This window comes from Hemitrygon akajei, chromosome 19 (genome assembly GCF_048418815.1).
Source record: "Hemitrygon akajei chromosome 19, sHemAka1.3, whole genome shotgun sequence".
Lineage (NCBI taxonomy): Eukaryota > Metazoa > Chordata > Chondrichthyes > Myliobatiformes > Dasyatidae > Hemitrygon > Hemitrygon akajei.
Window position 1 is genome coordinate 9,086,348 of NC_133142.1, and position 15,733 is coordinate 9,102,080.

General features: G+C 40.5%; 1 protein-coding gene across 1 annotated transcript in view; it reads right to left on the reverse strand.

Annotated features, from left to right (window-relative positions):
• prkar2aa (protein kinase, cAMP-dependent, regulatory, type II, alpha A) overlaps positions 1 to 15,733 on the reverse strand; it is a 320,293-nt gene that overhangs the window by 69,670 nt on the left and 234,890 nt on the right. The window contains exon 11 of the mRNA XM_073072054.1: positions 8,417 to 8,523. Coding sequence (XP_072928155.1) covers positions 8,417 to 8,523 — 107 coding nt within the window. The remainder of the gene's footprint in view (positions 1 to 8,416; positions 8,524 to 15,733) is intronic.

Genomic DNA, 15,733 nt, shown 5'->3' on the forward strand with positions numbered 1-15,733 from the left:
GCTTCTGAGCCACAGTGCCAGAGACCTGACCACTAGGGCTTCCCTCTAGTAGGTCATTCCCCCCCAACGATATCCAAAGTGGTATAGTTGTTTATGAAGAGGATGGCCACAGTGGTACTCTGCACTGGGTGTTCAACCCCTTTAACCCTCCTGCCAGTCAACCAGTAACTTGTGTCCTGCAGCTTAGGTTTAACTACCTCCCTGTGCTTCCTGTCTATCAACCCCTCAGCCTCCCGAATGATCCGGAGTTCATCCAGTTCCACCTCCAACTCCTTACCACAGCCTGTTAGAAGCTGCAGTTGGATGCAGGTGTAGTCATCACCAACACTGGAGGTCTCCCTGCCTTCCCACATCCCAGAGGGGCCTTCCACTATCCAGCTCCGCAACCCCATTTCTCTAAATGTGCAATAGGAAAGAAAACTAGAAGAAATTAAAAATAATTTATTTTTGATTTTTGTATGATTGCATGTGTAATAGTTCTTCTCCAAATGCTTTTATGCACAGTAATGTTTGAAAACAGCATTTTCCAGGTATTCAACCAACATTAGAAAATGAAAGTCAACCAGTCTGATGGTCTTTATGAGTTCTTCATTGATAGAGTCATACCGCTGGCAGGATGCCTGTTCTTTTTACTTATAATACTATTACCGTGATAGAGTGTGCAGGAAGCAGTTCTGAAAAATACAAGCTTGTCTCTCTATATGCCACTGCAATAAACAAGATTGCAGCAATCTTTGCTGCAATTTCTCATAAGAAATATTTTGCATGAAAGGAAAACTTTGATTGATGTGTTTTTGGCCATACAGTAGGCAGAATTGCCATAAAAATTCATGCTCAGGTGTCCAAAAAAAAATCAGTTGCCTAAAACAATATCATCCATTTCTATCCGCACAATGTAGATCTTAAATTAATGATCATGTATTTTATTCAGAAAAAATGCTTACCTCAACATCACATTTAATGTAAGGCAGTCATAAGTGAAAGCAAATCTCATTTCATGCTAAGTAAACAACACTAGGTAAAATATTGGCCATGAAAGCAGACAATAAATGCATATCAATTTATTTTAGAATACTGAACCTTATTGATATTTCACTTCAGTTTGTCCTGTTGTTATGTTACCTATTACTTAAGTTTGTCATGGTCTGGTCCGTGAAGTCCATGTTCCGGTTCATGGTCCGGTCCCTGGACTCCGGGTCTTCCGGCTGTCCCTTGTTTCAGTTGGGCTTAATCATAGGCACCTGATGCACCTGGGGCTGGGAATATAAGTGGCCCTGGGGTCAAGTGTAGGGGCTGGTTCTTCTCATCAGTATCCCGTCTTCGCCTCTGTAGGGCAAGTCAGGCCGTCTTTGCCGTTACCCTGAGGCGGGCTGTTCCCTTCCCTTGGCTGGAGCCTCGCCTGCGTCCTCGCCTATTCTCACCATCAAGTTCTACCACTGGAGCAAGACCAGAGCCTTGCTGTGTCTAGATAAGGAACCGTCTTTCGTTGTTTGGAACTGTCTCTTTGTGTCCTAACCTTCGCTAGGTAGGTCCGGCCATTTGCCGCTACCTTGTGTTGGGAACAGTCTCGTCGTGTTCAGCTTTCTCTGTATGAGTCCCGGCCCTACATCCTTTTCCCAAGGAGGGGTCCCGGCTCTGTGTTCTGCATTCCTGTCTCCCAAGACCAAGGCTCTGCATTCCTGTCTCCCAAGACCTAGGCTCTGCGTTACTGTCTCCTAAGACCAAGGCTCTATGTTCCAGTCTCTCAAGTCCGAGTCTGAGCTTCATGTCCTCATCCAGCCCAGGAGTCCCGCATCCTGCCCCCACATCCAGTCCTGTTGCCTTGCCACATCTTGTCCTCGCCTAGATCCGGAGTCCGAGCCTGAGTCGAGACCCAGGTTCCAAGTTCCAAGTTCCCCGTCCAGGTCCCACTTTCCTAGTCTAGTCCTGGCCCAGGCCCTGTATCCTAGTCTCGTCCAGCATTGTTTCTTCCCCACTTCCCTTGCTTTCTCGACACACCTAGTCCTGTTCCTAGTACTTCAGTGTCTGTGTCTTGCATTTGGGTCCGCTTTCAACGCCCACCTTATGACAAAGTTTTTTTCAAATGTATACCACTGATAGATTTCCTAAGGGATTTTACACAGGGAGTCACAAGCAAATGCAGGATGAAAATGTACATGATGGGGATTAATGGCATCAGAATGTAAAAATGCTCTGGACTAGCAAGCACCTCCGGACTGGTACATGGATAGGAAAGGTTTAGAGCAATATGGGCCAAACACATGCAAATAGGAGTGGCTAGGCTGTACATGACTCTATAACACTACAAAAAAGAAAGAAAGAAGGATTAGCTTTATTTGTCATGTATACATCAAGACAATGAAATGTGACATTTGCAACAACGGCAGCTTGTAAGTGTGCCATTCTTCCACTAACATAATATGCCCACAACTCACTAACCCTAGCCCATACATCTTTAGAACATGGGAAATAAGCAGAGTATCACAGGTGGAAACCCACGCAGTTACGGGAAGAACATACAAACTCCTTTTGGACAGTGGTGGAATGTGAACCCCAATCACTGATGGCTGGCATCATGAAGTGTTTTGTGGAACCAGCAACAACAGAAAAAGAATGGAAATGTGTTTTAATGTCATAAGTTTCATTACCTTCTTAAGTTATCATGTGTTATGTGTACTACTCTGCTTTACACCTTAGTTTGGAGAAATGTCTTGTTTCTATATACATTATATGATTATACATTACATACATGTACTTAGTTAACTGACAATAAACTTGACTTGACTTGACTGTGTCAGAATGATGTCTATCTTGGAGGATAAATTGCAAGTAATGGTTTTTCCAACTATGCACTGCCTTCACCTTCCAGCCATATATTTCAGAGGTACTATTATACCTGGCAGTAAGTGGTTTTGCAGTTGTTATTTAGAATTTAGTCGAATTTAGAAGGATGAGAGGGGATCTGATTGAAACATATAAGATTATTAAGGGATTGGACACACTGGAGGCAGGAAGCATGTTCCCGCTGATGGGTGAGTCCAGAACTAGAGGCTACAGTTTAAGAATAAGGGGTAGGCCATTTAGAACAGAGATGCGGAAAAACTTTTTCACCCAGAGAGTGGTGGATATGTGGAATGCTCTGCCCCAGAAGGCAGTGGAGGCCAAGTCTCTGGATGCATTCAAGAGAGAGTTAGATAGAGCTCTTACAGATAGCGGGGTCAAGGGATATGGGGAGAGGGCAGGAACAGGGTACTGATTGTGTATGATCAGCCATGATCACAGTGAATGGCAGTGCTGGCTAGAAGGGCTGAATGACCTACACCTGCACCTACTGTCTATTGTCTATTGTTATATACCACCAAGAATGTAAGAGAAAGGCAAAACTATTTATTTCAACCAATTATTTTAACCAATAGGTATAGATGTAAATGATAAAACAAAAAGTTTTGAATCTAAAATAAAACAATCAAGCTAGTCAGCTGCAAATGCGTCAACAGAAAGACTACAGCACAATGCAGGTTGCGGTTTTCAAACACCATCCAAACCAATATCAACCTGACTGGTGAGGTCCTGAATTAGCAAGTGGCAAAGCTCACCCTCACAAAAAAACTTTTGACAAGTAGTAAAGCTGCAGCATTTAACATTTACAAAGACTATTTAAAATCAAACTATTGAAATTAATTTTCATTTTAAATTTCTGAAGTACAGGAAGATTTTTTTTAATTCACTACTTTTATAGTATATTCATTTAAAACAATTAAATTACTTAAAATTTGCCTATTCCTCTGCAGTGAGATCAGTAAGTTCATTGTGCTTTATTTAATGATTTTTATTATTTAGAGATACAGCATGGTAACAGGCCCTTCTAGTCCAGGCCACCCAGTTAGACCCAAATATCCAATGAACCTGTTAACCCATATGCCTTTGGAATGTGGGAGGAAACTGGAGCACCCAGAGGAAACCCATGCAGTCACAGGGAGGAAATACAAATTCCTTACAAATGGCAGCAAAATTGAACCCGGGTCACTGGCACTGTACAGGCAGTCCCCGGGTTACGAACGAGTTCCATTCCTGAGTCCGTCTTTAAGTCGGATTTGTACGTAAGTCAGAATAGGTACATTCAGTATTATTTAGCGTCAGTTAGTCAAACATTTGTCTTAGTATATAGTATATATTTTACCTTTCTATGCATATAAAACACTTAAGAAATGTATGTACTGTATTTCAAAATTAAACCACTGCGTTACTTAGTAATAATTGTAGCTTTCATCAGGGCAGGGCCTTTTGCATGCTCCATTATTCTCACTTTATTCTTTAAAATTGTTCCAATCGTTGACCAACTGTAGCCTACGCTTTTCCAATGACCGATGGCATTTCACCTCTTTCCAATCGCTGTATTATTTCCACCTTATTTGCAAATGTGATCATTTTCCGTCAATGGAACAGATACAGTACGTACTGTACTGTACACTGTGGGCGGCGCAACCTGAGCTGCCCTGGGTCCTAAAATCCACCGCACTGTGACAGGTTAAATGGGACAAGTGGGGGTGGTGCGATGTCGTCAGCTGTAAATCCCTGAGAAGCATGCGCAAACTGGGGGCACAATTTAAACCACACTCCTTTCATATTTGACTGTTTCACTTCATCCCAAGAATCAGCAATATTTTTTATGGCATCATAAATGTTATAATCTCTCCAGAACTCCCTTAGGCTCATCACATCATCTTGGGTAGCCCTGACTGTTTGTGAGAAGGTCTGCCGTAAATAATAGGCCTTAAAGGAGGCTATGACTCCCTGATCCATTGGCTGAAGTAGTGATGTGATGTTGGGGGGAGTAAAAATATGACTTTTACATTGGGGTGAAGGTCATCTAAAGTGCTTGGATGTCCAAGTGTGTTGTCAAGCACAAGGAGAATCTTGAAAGGAAATTTTTTGGCCAAGCAATAATGTTCAACAACAGGAACAAAATGGTTCAAGAACCAATCTTCAAAGACGGCAATTGTAACCCAAGCCTTTGAATTTGCCTTCCAAATAACGGGAAGAGATGCCTTAATGATATGGCGAAGTTCCCTCAGATTTAGGGAGCGATACACAAGCAGAGGCTTGAGGTTGAAATCCCCAGATGCGTTACCCCCAAGCAATAACGTTAGCCTATCCTTCAATGCCTTATGCTCTGGTGCACTTTTTTCCTCTTTCGAAATGTAGGTCCTTTCAGGCATTTTTTCCCCAAAATAAGCCAGTCTCGTCTACATTAAATGTTTGATCTGGCAAATAACCTCCCTCCTCAATAATTTTTTTAAACATTTCAGGAAAATCACTCGCAGCACTTTCATCAGCACTCGCTGCTTCAACTTGCACTTTAATATTATTTAAATTTGCCCTCACTTTGAAACGAGTGAACCAACCCCTACTCGCAACAAATTTTTCATCACAAGCACCTTCATTTGCTGTACGTGCAGCTTTTAAATCATTGAAAAGGCTTCGAGCCTTTTCTTGCAGTAAAGTAAGGCTAATAGGAATATTACGCTGATTTTGATCGTCTATCCAAATTATCAATAGCCTTTCCATTTCAATAATTAAACCACTGTGTTGCTTAGTAATAATTGTAGCTTTCATCAGGGTAGGGCCTTTCACATGCTCCATTATTCTCACTTCACCCTTTGTTCCGATAGTTGACTGACTGTAGCCTAACACTTTTCCAATGACCGATGGCGTCTCACCTCTTTCCAATAGCTTTATTATTTCCACCTTATTTTCAACCATGCTCGTTTTCCTTTTCTTTGATGCATCACCAGCACTTGCATTGGATTTACGCTTTGGAGGACATGGTTACAAGGGTAATTAAGAGAAAAATTTAAGCCAAATACAAAGTTACACACTCAGCACAGGGTTAACGGCAACGAGGTCCGACTTAAAATGGCGGGACAGCCTTCCACGAGGCGATGAACCACTGAAGCTGTGCAATGTTTTCATGAGCATCACAATGTAATGCGTGCGTTCGTTACTACGAACCATTGTATTTAATTCGGATTTTCAATATAATAGGCTTTATGGCAGGTCGTTCATAAGTACGAGTTGTCCGTAAGTCAGACATTTGTAACTCGGGGACTGCCTGTAATTATGCTAACTGATACACTATGCTAGCATTATGCTAACTGATACACTACTCTGGCGCCCTTGCAGAAGGTCTCATCTGATCCAGGCTTAACATGAGAAGGCCAGGCATAATCTTTTAAAAAAAACTATAGGTACATGGTACTCTGGTAAAGGGGAATCCATTTTTTAAGCACAGTCAAGACATCTTTAGCACCTGTCAGGGAGTTCAGCATTTCTACATTCATGCAGGAGTTCCAGCTTCCTAATAACACAGAGAAATGTTAGGAACTTCTGTCACTTCTCGGAAAATACAGCTCAAGGTACCAAGTCAAAAGAAAACTGAATGAAAAGTTGTGTGATTGGAACAGATATACATGGTGTATTTTTTTTTAAATCGCAAGGTGGAAAGATCAAGTCACTGTACCAACCACTGTAGATAATACCTTTTATGAATACTGAATGCACTAGGAGAAAAGTATTAACTTCTTATAGTTCAGTACAGTTAAACGTGCTAGAATAGAGTTTGAATCACTCCAAAACTCCAGGAATTACAGACCCTTGGAGTTAATTGTGCTATGTTCAGGTTTCCATCATATGGATAAAGGTAGTAACATAAAGATGATTTTTCACGTGCAGTCAAAATCTTGAGCACATGAAGCCAGCCTGGATTAAGCATGGTTTATGCCTGGTTCCATCCCCTACGGTCTTTGAAAGTGGTAAGCAATATAATCAACATGGGAGTAAAACCTATTCACCAATGTTCAGGATGCTGATATACTCAGACTTGCTTCCCATCACAGCATTTTTGTTGTAGTAATAGTCAAACTTCATGAACTTGCAGCAGGCAAACATGAATCAGAGACTTTCCCAATCTAATTGATGTGGTTGGTTTTTATATAATAAAGTAAGGCTCGGGATAAAACTTAGCAGCTTCCACATACAGAAGGGGCTGCACAAATTTCTCTGAGTGAGTTTTGTTCAAAGTTATCCAGTTAAAAAGCAAGTAATATATAAAGTAATCACTGGAATGAGCTTCATCCAGAGTCAGAATTAAAAAGTATTGCATTTGATTGGCAGTTATAGTTATAAAGCTACCTCAGTTACCAAATTGTAGGTAGCATATTAGTGTATTTTGCATCATGGAATATTTCATAGTCTCACATAACATGTATCATATTATTTGTGAAGTTTGTATTGTACTAATTAATTTGAGGACTTCCTCAAACAGAAGAAAACTTTTGAAGGAGTAACACAGACAAAATGCTGCAGGAACTCAGTAGGTCAGACAGCATCTATTAAAAGAAATAAACAGCTGAAGTTTCAAGCGGAGACCCTTCATCGAGACTGGAAGGAAAGGGGAAAGAAGCCAGGTGAGTGAGGGAGGGGGTAGTGAAGTGAGAAGTTGGGAGGCGATGGGTGGTAAAGGCAGAAGAGGAACGGATCTGATAGGAGAGGAGAGTGGACCATGGGAGAAAGGGAAGGAGGAGGGGCACCAGGGAAAGGTGATAGGAAGGAGAGGAGAAGAGGTAAGAAGGGAGCCAGAGTAGGGAATGGAAGAAAGGGGAAGAGGGAAAAATGACTTTTGAGGGAGCCCAATGTTATGCTGTTCTATGAGCATTGAACAATTTTACCCTAATCCTGAACATATTCAGAATGACTCCTAAAAATAAGTAAAAAGGACAGATACCTAAAAGATAAAATTTTGTTTGAAGTAAACATCCAATTACTGTGTTAAATATTATCTTGTACTTTAGTTTTTAAGCAAGTATTCAGAATGCACAAGGGGACATGAGAAGCTACAGATATTGGAATCTAGAACAAAAAACAAACTGCAGGAAGAACTCTATGGGGGTCAAGCAATGTCTGTGGAGGCAAAGGGATAGTTTGCTTTTCAGGTCAGGACTCTGCATTACACTGCCCTGATGCTGGATCCTGACCCAAAATGTCAATTATCTTTTTGCATCCAGATACTGCTTGAGTATCTCCAATAGTTTATTTGCTTTTGCTTCAGAAGACAAGGGCAGATAAAGAGGCAAAGAAAATAAAGGCTCTACTGAACAAATACTATTTGTTAGAAATATAAACATTAAAAATCCAGTCAGAGTTTGGAACTCAGAGTTCAACTAAATTTCAATCCAGAAAATAATGTTTTCCAACTATTATTTACAATAATCAGTGCATGGCATAAGATGTGTAGAAATATTCAATTTTCCATTCTAGTAAAACCTTCTCAAAATGACTCACAAAAGAGATCTTAAGTTACACTATATATAATATTAAATCAAAATCCCTGTACTACTACAGAATTTAAGTTCCTTACCGTTCAATTACATAGAAATTGTCTCCATCATCATCTTGGTCAATGACATGCTCTGATGGTTCAACTTTTCTCTCGAACATTGCATCAAGAATTTCATATATTTGTTCCTGTTAAAATAATGCCAAGTCATCAATTGATATATATTTTTAAAGTTTATACTCCCTTTCACCCATTGTTGAAGTACCCCAATTTTATCTACACTCATATGACTGTAGTTAAAAGTAAACCATAATGGACATACTGTATTTTATGAATCATAGTCACTGTGTGATTTATCTCTGGTAAATTAGAACCCTGGTGAAGAAAAGTGAAATGTCACTGGAATAGGTAGGAATTTTTAGTTAATTCTGGTATTAACAATAGTGATTATCAATCATTACTGGACCTTAAAAAAACATATCTTAAGGAAACTGTTTTCCCAACCTATTGTGAATACAGTAAACCTTTAATAATCCAGCACCCATGGACATTTATGATGTCCAATTGGTAAATACTACTGACAAGTGGACATTACTCCCATTAAGACATCAATTACATTTCATTATCCATTTTCAGATTTTACATGGGAGTATAATAAATTTTCTAGCAAAGCAGACAAATTTAAAGAGAGCACATGAAACAAAACACAATAAATTTAAAAGTGTGTAGGAAGCAGGGAAGTGATACATTTAAAATTCTTGTGGGAATAATAACCCTCTGAATTTAAAGGGGCCCCAGTATTTTTTAAATAATCCTGGGAAAAGGGTCCTTTTTTTTGGCTTAAAGGGAGCTCAGGAACAGGGTCCCTGTGTCCTTAAAGGTATGCATAAAGTAGGTCCCTGTGAGCTTAATTGAAGAGGGTGCAGCTGGGGTCCCCAAAAGTCTAAAAGGAGTTTGTAAATGTGACTCCAGTGAGCCAAATGTTAAACCATAAATGTTTCCAAACAATAGGATAATGGATTGTCCAGGTTTTATTGTAGTTAAGATATGGTAGTAATGCCAAGTGTAGTGGCGGAGCCAGATTAATTTCTAGTAGGATAAATCTTACTAGAACCAGTAGATACAACCACAGCCGAATGGTCTCCACCCACGCTGTAACTATTCTGCAATTCACTCAGAAACCAGTCATCCGGTTGATCATGAACTACCATCACATGCATCTCATTGGAAGGGCAACAGTTATGGACGATTAATATTGGCTTTGCTAGCAAAATACAAATGCAATTGAGTTGGTTCGAGCACAACTCAAACTTGAAAATACATTCAAATCATGGGCATTTACCCATGGAGAAACTCATGTAAATCTTTTCAATCCCATTCCCAGAGTTTTTCCTGATCATCCCACAACTCTCTTTCACTTTCAAACATTTATACAACTCTTGGTCAAAAATCAGACATTGTGATTGTTCAATCATATAGACACTCACCCACTTTAATTCTATTATAACACTTGCATATGGGTGGATCATCTAGTCTCAGTAACAGCATGTCAGTTTGCTGATCATTTAAAAGTTAAAGTATGTGAAAATGAAAAACTAAAGGAAAAGCAAGGAAAGCAGAGTATGCTGGCAAGATACACCACAAAGGGATTAATCAACCACTCAGATACGTAATTAAATCAAGACAACTTCGACTTCCCATCTGAAAGAGGAGCAGAGAAATTATCCCAGGTCCTGGACAATATTCATCCCTAAACCAAATTTGGTGATAATCATGTTGTTTTGTTGGGGACTTGCCCTGAGTAAACAGGCTAGCTACTTTCTATAATCTGCAATCCTATTTTAAGATATTTTTGCACGTTTTAAACTACATCCTAAATCACCAAACTTTCAAAAAAGTGAAGAGTGAAGACAAATGAAGAAACTTTTTGGCACTTGCTTCTTTTCTCCCAGTAAACTCATTTTAATAGTAAAAGGTTTAACAAAAGAAAAACATCACAAGTTCACTCAATTTACAGTAACATGGTGACATTTATCAAATAGCATTTGTGTCTTTAAGCACCTTGTTTTGATTCAACATCAGCCTGACTCAAAAAGGTTAGACTTCAACCGGATATATTTTTCAAGTAGAACTGGTGAAGCAAATTAATCAACCATATTAGTACATTCCCAGGAGAAGTAAATGTCAATTTCCTGGCACCTACACTCAAGTTTTTCTAACTTCATTTGCAAATCTACAAAGGTTTTTGACCTTTTTGCACACATGGAAATAAACTTTAAATGGAATTTTTTAAAGCTGTTCTTTTGGAAATTTCCACATCTTAAACAACTGCTCAAGTTTTGTTTTGAGCAGTCCAGTGAGGAATTCGAAAAAAATCAACAGAACAATTTTAAATAAGTCTCTGGTATGTCTAACCAACAGCCCAAATTTACTACCTTGTGCAAATGGGGCAGATGTATTTACATTAAAATGTGCAGGTTTTCTGATTACAACAGTGTCTTAAAAAGTACAATTTTACACAGTGAAAATAACCAATTTGTAACAGACTTAAAAACTGATGTTTTTTTCATGGATCTGCATACAAAGAAATAAACAGACTGCATTCATTGCATTTCAGCTAATCAAATCAACAATGATAGTTCCTATAAAGAAATGCTTTCTGCCTGTATCAAATGTCATGTTGAATTAACACCAAGATAAAGTTAACAGAATTACTGCAACGCTGGAACACAGTTAACTAAATTCATTATGTTGATTAACCTATCATAAAACCTACCAAATACTTGCAATCCTTTCTATTCTAAAGAGAGATTTCTTTAACCAAAGGATGGAAAATCTTTGGAATTCATTGCCACAAACAAGTCGATGGGTGTATTTAAAGCGGAAGTTCACACACAAAATGCTGGAGAAATCTACGCCTCAGGTAGCATCTAGGGAAATTAATAACCAATTGATGTTTTGGGCCAAGAACCTTCTTCAGGACTGGAAAGGAAGGGGAAAACACCAGAATAAAATGATGGGGTGTGAATAGAAGGATTAGTTAGAAGGTGACAGGTAAAGTCAAGAATGTGTGAAAGGTAAATAACTGGAGAAGAAACCTGCTGGGAGCAGACAGTTGACCATGGGAGAAGGGCCACCAGGAAGAGGTGATAGTCAGGTGAAGAGAAGAAATAAGAAGTCAGAATGTGGAATAGAAGAGGAAAGGGTGAAGAAAAAAAACCCAGAAGGGGAAATCAATGTTCATGCCATCAGGTTGGAAGCTACCTAGACAGAATATGAGGTGTTGCCCCTCCACCCTGAGAGTGGCCTCATTGTGGCAAAAGACAATAGACAATTGGTGCAGGAGTAGGGCATTCTGCCCTTCAAACCAGCACCGCCATTCAATGTGATCATGGCTGATCATCCACAATCAGTACCCCGCTCCTGCCCTCTCCCCACAAAAGAGGAGGCCATACACCAACATGTTGGAATGGAAATGCGGATAGGAATTAAAATGGTTAGCCATTGGAAAATTCCCCTTTTGGTGAATGGAGTGGAGGTGCTCAACAAAACGGTACCCAATTTACATCAGGTCTCACCAATGTAGAGGAGGCCGCAATGAGAGAAGCAGATACAGAAGATTCACAGGTGAAGTGTTGCCTCACCTGGAAGAAAGGTTGATTAGTAAGGGTGTCAAAGGTTACATGGAGAAGACAGGAGAATGGGGTTGAGAGGGATAATAAATTAGCCATGATGAAATGGTGGAGCAGAATTGATGTGCCGAATGGCCTAACTCTACTCCTACAGTATTGTGCAAAAGTCTTAGGAACATATATATAGCTAGTGTGCCTAAAACATTTGCACAGCACTGTAGTAATTTTACATATTGCACTGTACTGCTGCCAGAAAGGAAAATAAATTTTATGACGTGTGAGTGATAGTAAACCTAATTCTGATATGGGTCTCTATTGTGGACTAAGAGTTGGAAGGGGTCAGGGAGAGAGAAATCATGGTTGGGAAAAGGAGAATGGAGAGGGGAGGAAGAAGGAAGCACCAGAGAGACACTCTATAATGATCAATAAAACAATTGTTCGGAATCACATGAGCTTGCCTGCCGTCTCAGGGCTGGGTGTGTCTGCACACATGCCAATCCCCACCCGGCACTCCTTCTCTGCCACCTGCCCCACACCCCTCCCGAGGCACTCCACCCTCACCATTTCCAACATCGTTTGCTCCTGTCAGATTTACAAACCCGCTCTATGCTCTACGTTAACAAATACAGTACTGTGCAAGTTTTGGGCACCCTAGTTTTTTTTTAAATTTATACAGTACTGTATGGCTTATGGTCTTGTTATCCAATAGAAACTTTCAGTGGAGGATATTAATAAAGCATGCTACAGTACTAGCTTCATTTGGACAGAGATGTGCAGTTGCTGCAGTTACAAGAAAATACAGAATCTGGTTTATCATCACTGACATATGTTGTGAAATTTGTTGGAGCAGTATAGTGCAATACATAAAAATCACTACAAATTACACAAAGAATATATAAATTTAATAAATATATAGTGCAAAAAGTGAGAAAAATAGTCTGTGAACACTTCAGAAATCTAGTGGCATAAGGGAAGAAGTTGTTCCTAAAATGCTGAGTATACATCTTCAAGCTCCTGTTTCTCCTCATTGATAGTATTGATGAAAAGAGGGCAAGTCACAGGGGTGGGGGGGGGGGGTATGGGTCATGAATTATACCTCTGCTTTAGAATCACGCCAAGATTGTCAGACTTTCATGGATTTCTGTATTTCTCTTTGAGACAATCCTGACATTCATCTGATAAGACCAACCAGAAGATCCAAGAACTAATTAATGCTGCTTGGACTTAAAAACAGAAACACAGAAATAGAACAAGGCTAAAATATGATGTTCTTCAACACTTATCTTCAACATTAGTGTCATTGATTCCATCCCACGGCATGCTACCTGGTACACGTTCAATGCTTCCTCAACATTTTCTTCGGCAGTTTAACGGGGGCACGACTACGCAAGCGCATGTAAGTCGGACCGTGAGGCAGCGGCAGTATTTAAAGAGAACAGTTAGACGGAGCGGGCGACGGAGTAGAGGGGGACAGAGTAGGAAGGCTTTGTCTCAAGAGGCTTCGGCGAGCAGCGGCTGAGGACGAGCTTCACTCCAAGTGAGGTAAGACCGGGTAAGTTCCTTTAAAAGGAGAAAGTTTCAAAAGTTGAGGCAAGTATTGGGTAGGTCATGGCAGCTGAGATTAGCCCCGTGGTTTGTTCATCCTGCAGCATGTGGGAAATCAGGGATACTTCCAGTGTCCCTGACAACAACGTGTGCAGAAAGTGTGTCCAACTGCAGTTTCTGGCAGACCACATTGAGCGTCTGGAGCTGCGATTGGATTCATACTGGAGCATCCACGATGCTGAGAAAGTCGTAAATAGCACGTTCAGTGAGTTGGCCACACCGCAGGTAAAGGCTACACAGGCAGAAAGGGAAGGGGTGGCCACTAGACAGCGTAGCAGTAGGCAGGTAGTGCAGGAGTCCCCTGAGGTCATCTCCCTCCTAAACAGATATGCTGTTTTGGATACTGTTGGGGGAGATGTCTCATCAGGGGAAGGCAGCAGCAGCCGAGTTCATTGCACCACGGGTGGCTCTGCGGCACAGGAGCTCAACATCCAGGGATATTCAATATTCAGGAGGGATAGACAGGAAAGAAAAGGAGGTGGGGTAGCATTGCTGGTTAGAGAGGAGATTAACGCAATAGAAAGGAAGGACATTAGCCTGGAGGATGTGGAATCGATATGGGTAGAGCTGCATAACACTAAGGGGCAGAAAACGCTGGTGGGAGTTGTGTACAGGCCACCTGACAGTAGTAGTGAGGTTGGGGATGGCATTAAACAGGAAATTAGAAATGCATGCAATAAAGGAACAGTAGTTATAATGGGTGACTTCAATCTACGTATAGATTGGGTGAACCAAATTGGTAAGGGTGCTGAGGAAGAGGATTTCTTGGAATGTATGCGGGATGGTTTTCTGAACCAACATGTCGAGGAACCAACTAGAGAGCAGGCCATTCTAGATTGGGTATTGAGCAATGAGGAAGGGTTAGTTAGCAATCTTGTCGTGCGAGGCCCCTTGGGTAAGAGTGGCCATAATATGGTGGAATTCTTCATTAAGATGGAGAGTGATATAGTTAATTCAGAAACAAAGGTTCTGAACTTCAAGAATGGTAACTTTGAAGGTATGAGACGTGAATTAGCTAAGATAGACTGGCAAATGATACTTAGAGAGTTGACGGTGGATATGCAATGGCAAGCATTTAAAGATCGCATGGATGAACTACAACAATTGTTCATCCCTGTTTGGCAAAAGAATAAACCAGGGAAGGTAGTGCACCCGTGGCTGACAAGGGAAATTAGGGATAGTATCAAGTCCAAAGAAGAAACATATAAATTAGCAAAAAAAAAAGCGGCACACCTGAGGACTGGGAGAAATTCAGAGACCAGCAGAGGAGGACAAAGTGCTTAATTAGGAAAGGGAAAAAAGATTATGAGAGAAAGCTGGCATAAAAACTGACTGTAAAAGCTTTTATAGATATGTGAAAAGAAAAAGATTGGTCAAGACAAATGTAGGTCCCTTACAGTCAGAAACAGGTGAATTGATCATAGGAAACAAAGACATGGCAGACCAATTAAATAGCTACTTTGGTTCTGTCTTCACTAAGGAGGACATAAATAATCTTCCGGAAATAGTAAGGGATCAAGGGTCTAGTGAGATGGAGCAACTGAGGGAAATACATGTTAGTAGGGAAGTAGTGTTAGGTAAGTTGAAGGGATTAAAGGCAGATAAATTCTCAGGGCCAGATGGTCTGCATCCCAGAGTGCTTAAGGAAGTAGCCCAAGAAATAGTGGATGCATTAGTGATAATTTTTCAAAACTCCTTAGATTCTGGATTAGTTCCTGAGGATTGGAGGGTGGCTAATGTAACCCCACTTTTTAAAAAAGGAGGGAGAGAAAAACCGGGGAATTATAGACCGGTTAGCTTGACATCGGTGGTGGGGAAAATGCTAGAGTCAGTTATCAAAGATGTGATAACAGCACATTTGGAAAGAGGTGAAATCATCGGACAAAGTGAGCATGGATTTGTGAAAGGAAAATCATGTCTGATGAATCTTATAGAATTTTTTGAAGATGTAACTAGTAGAGTGGATAGGGGAGAGCCAGTGGATGTGGTATATTTAGATTTTCAAAAGGCTTTTGACAAGGTCCCACACAGGAGATTAGTGTGCAAACTTAAAGCACACGGTATTGGGGGTATAGTATTGATGTGGATAGAGAATTGGTTGGGAGACAGGAAGCAAAGAGTGGGAGTAAACAGGACCTTTTCAGAATGGCAGGCAGTGACT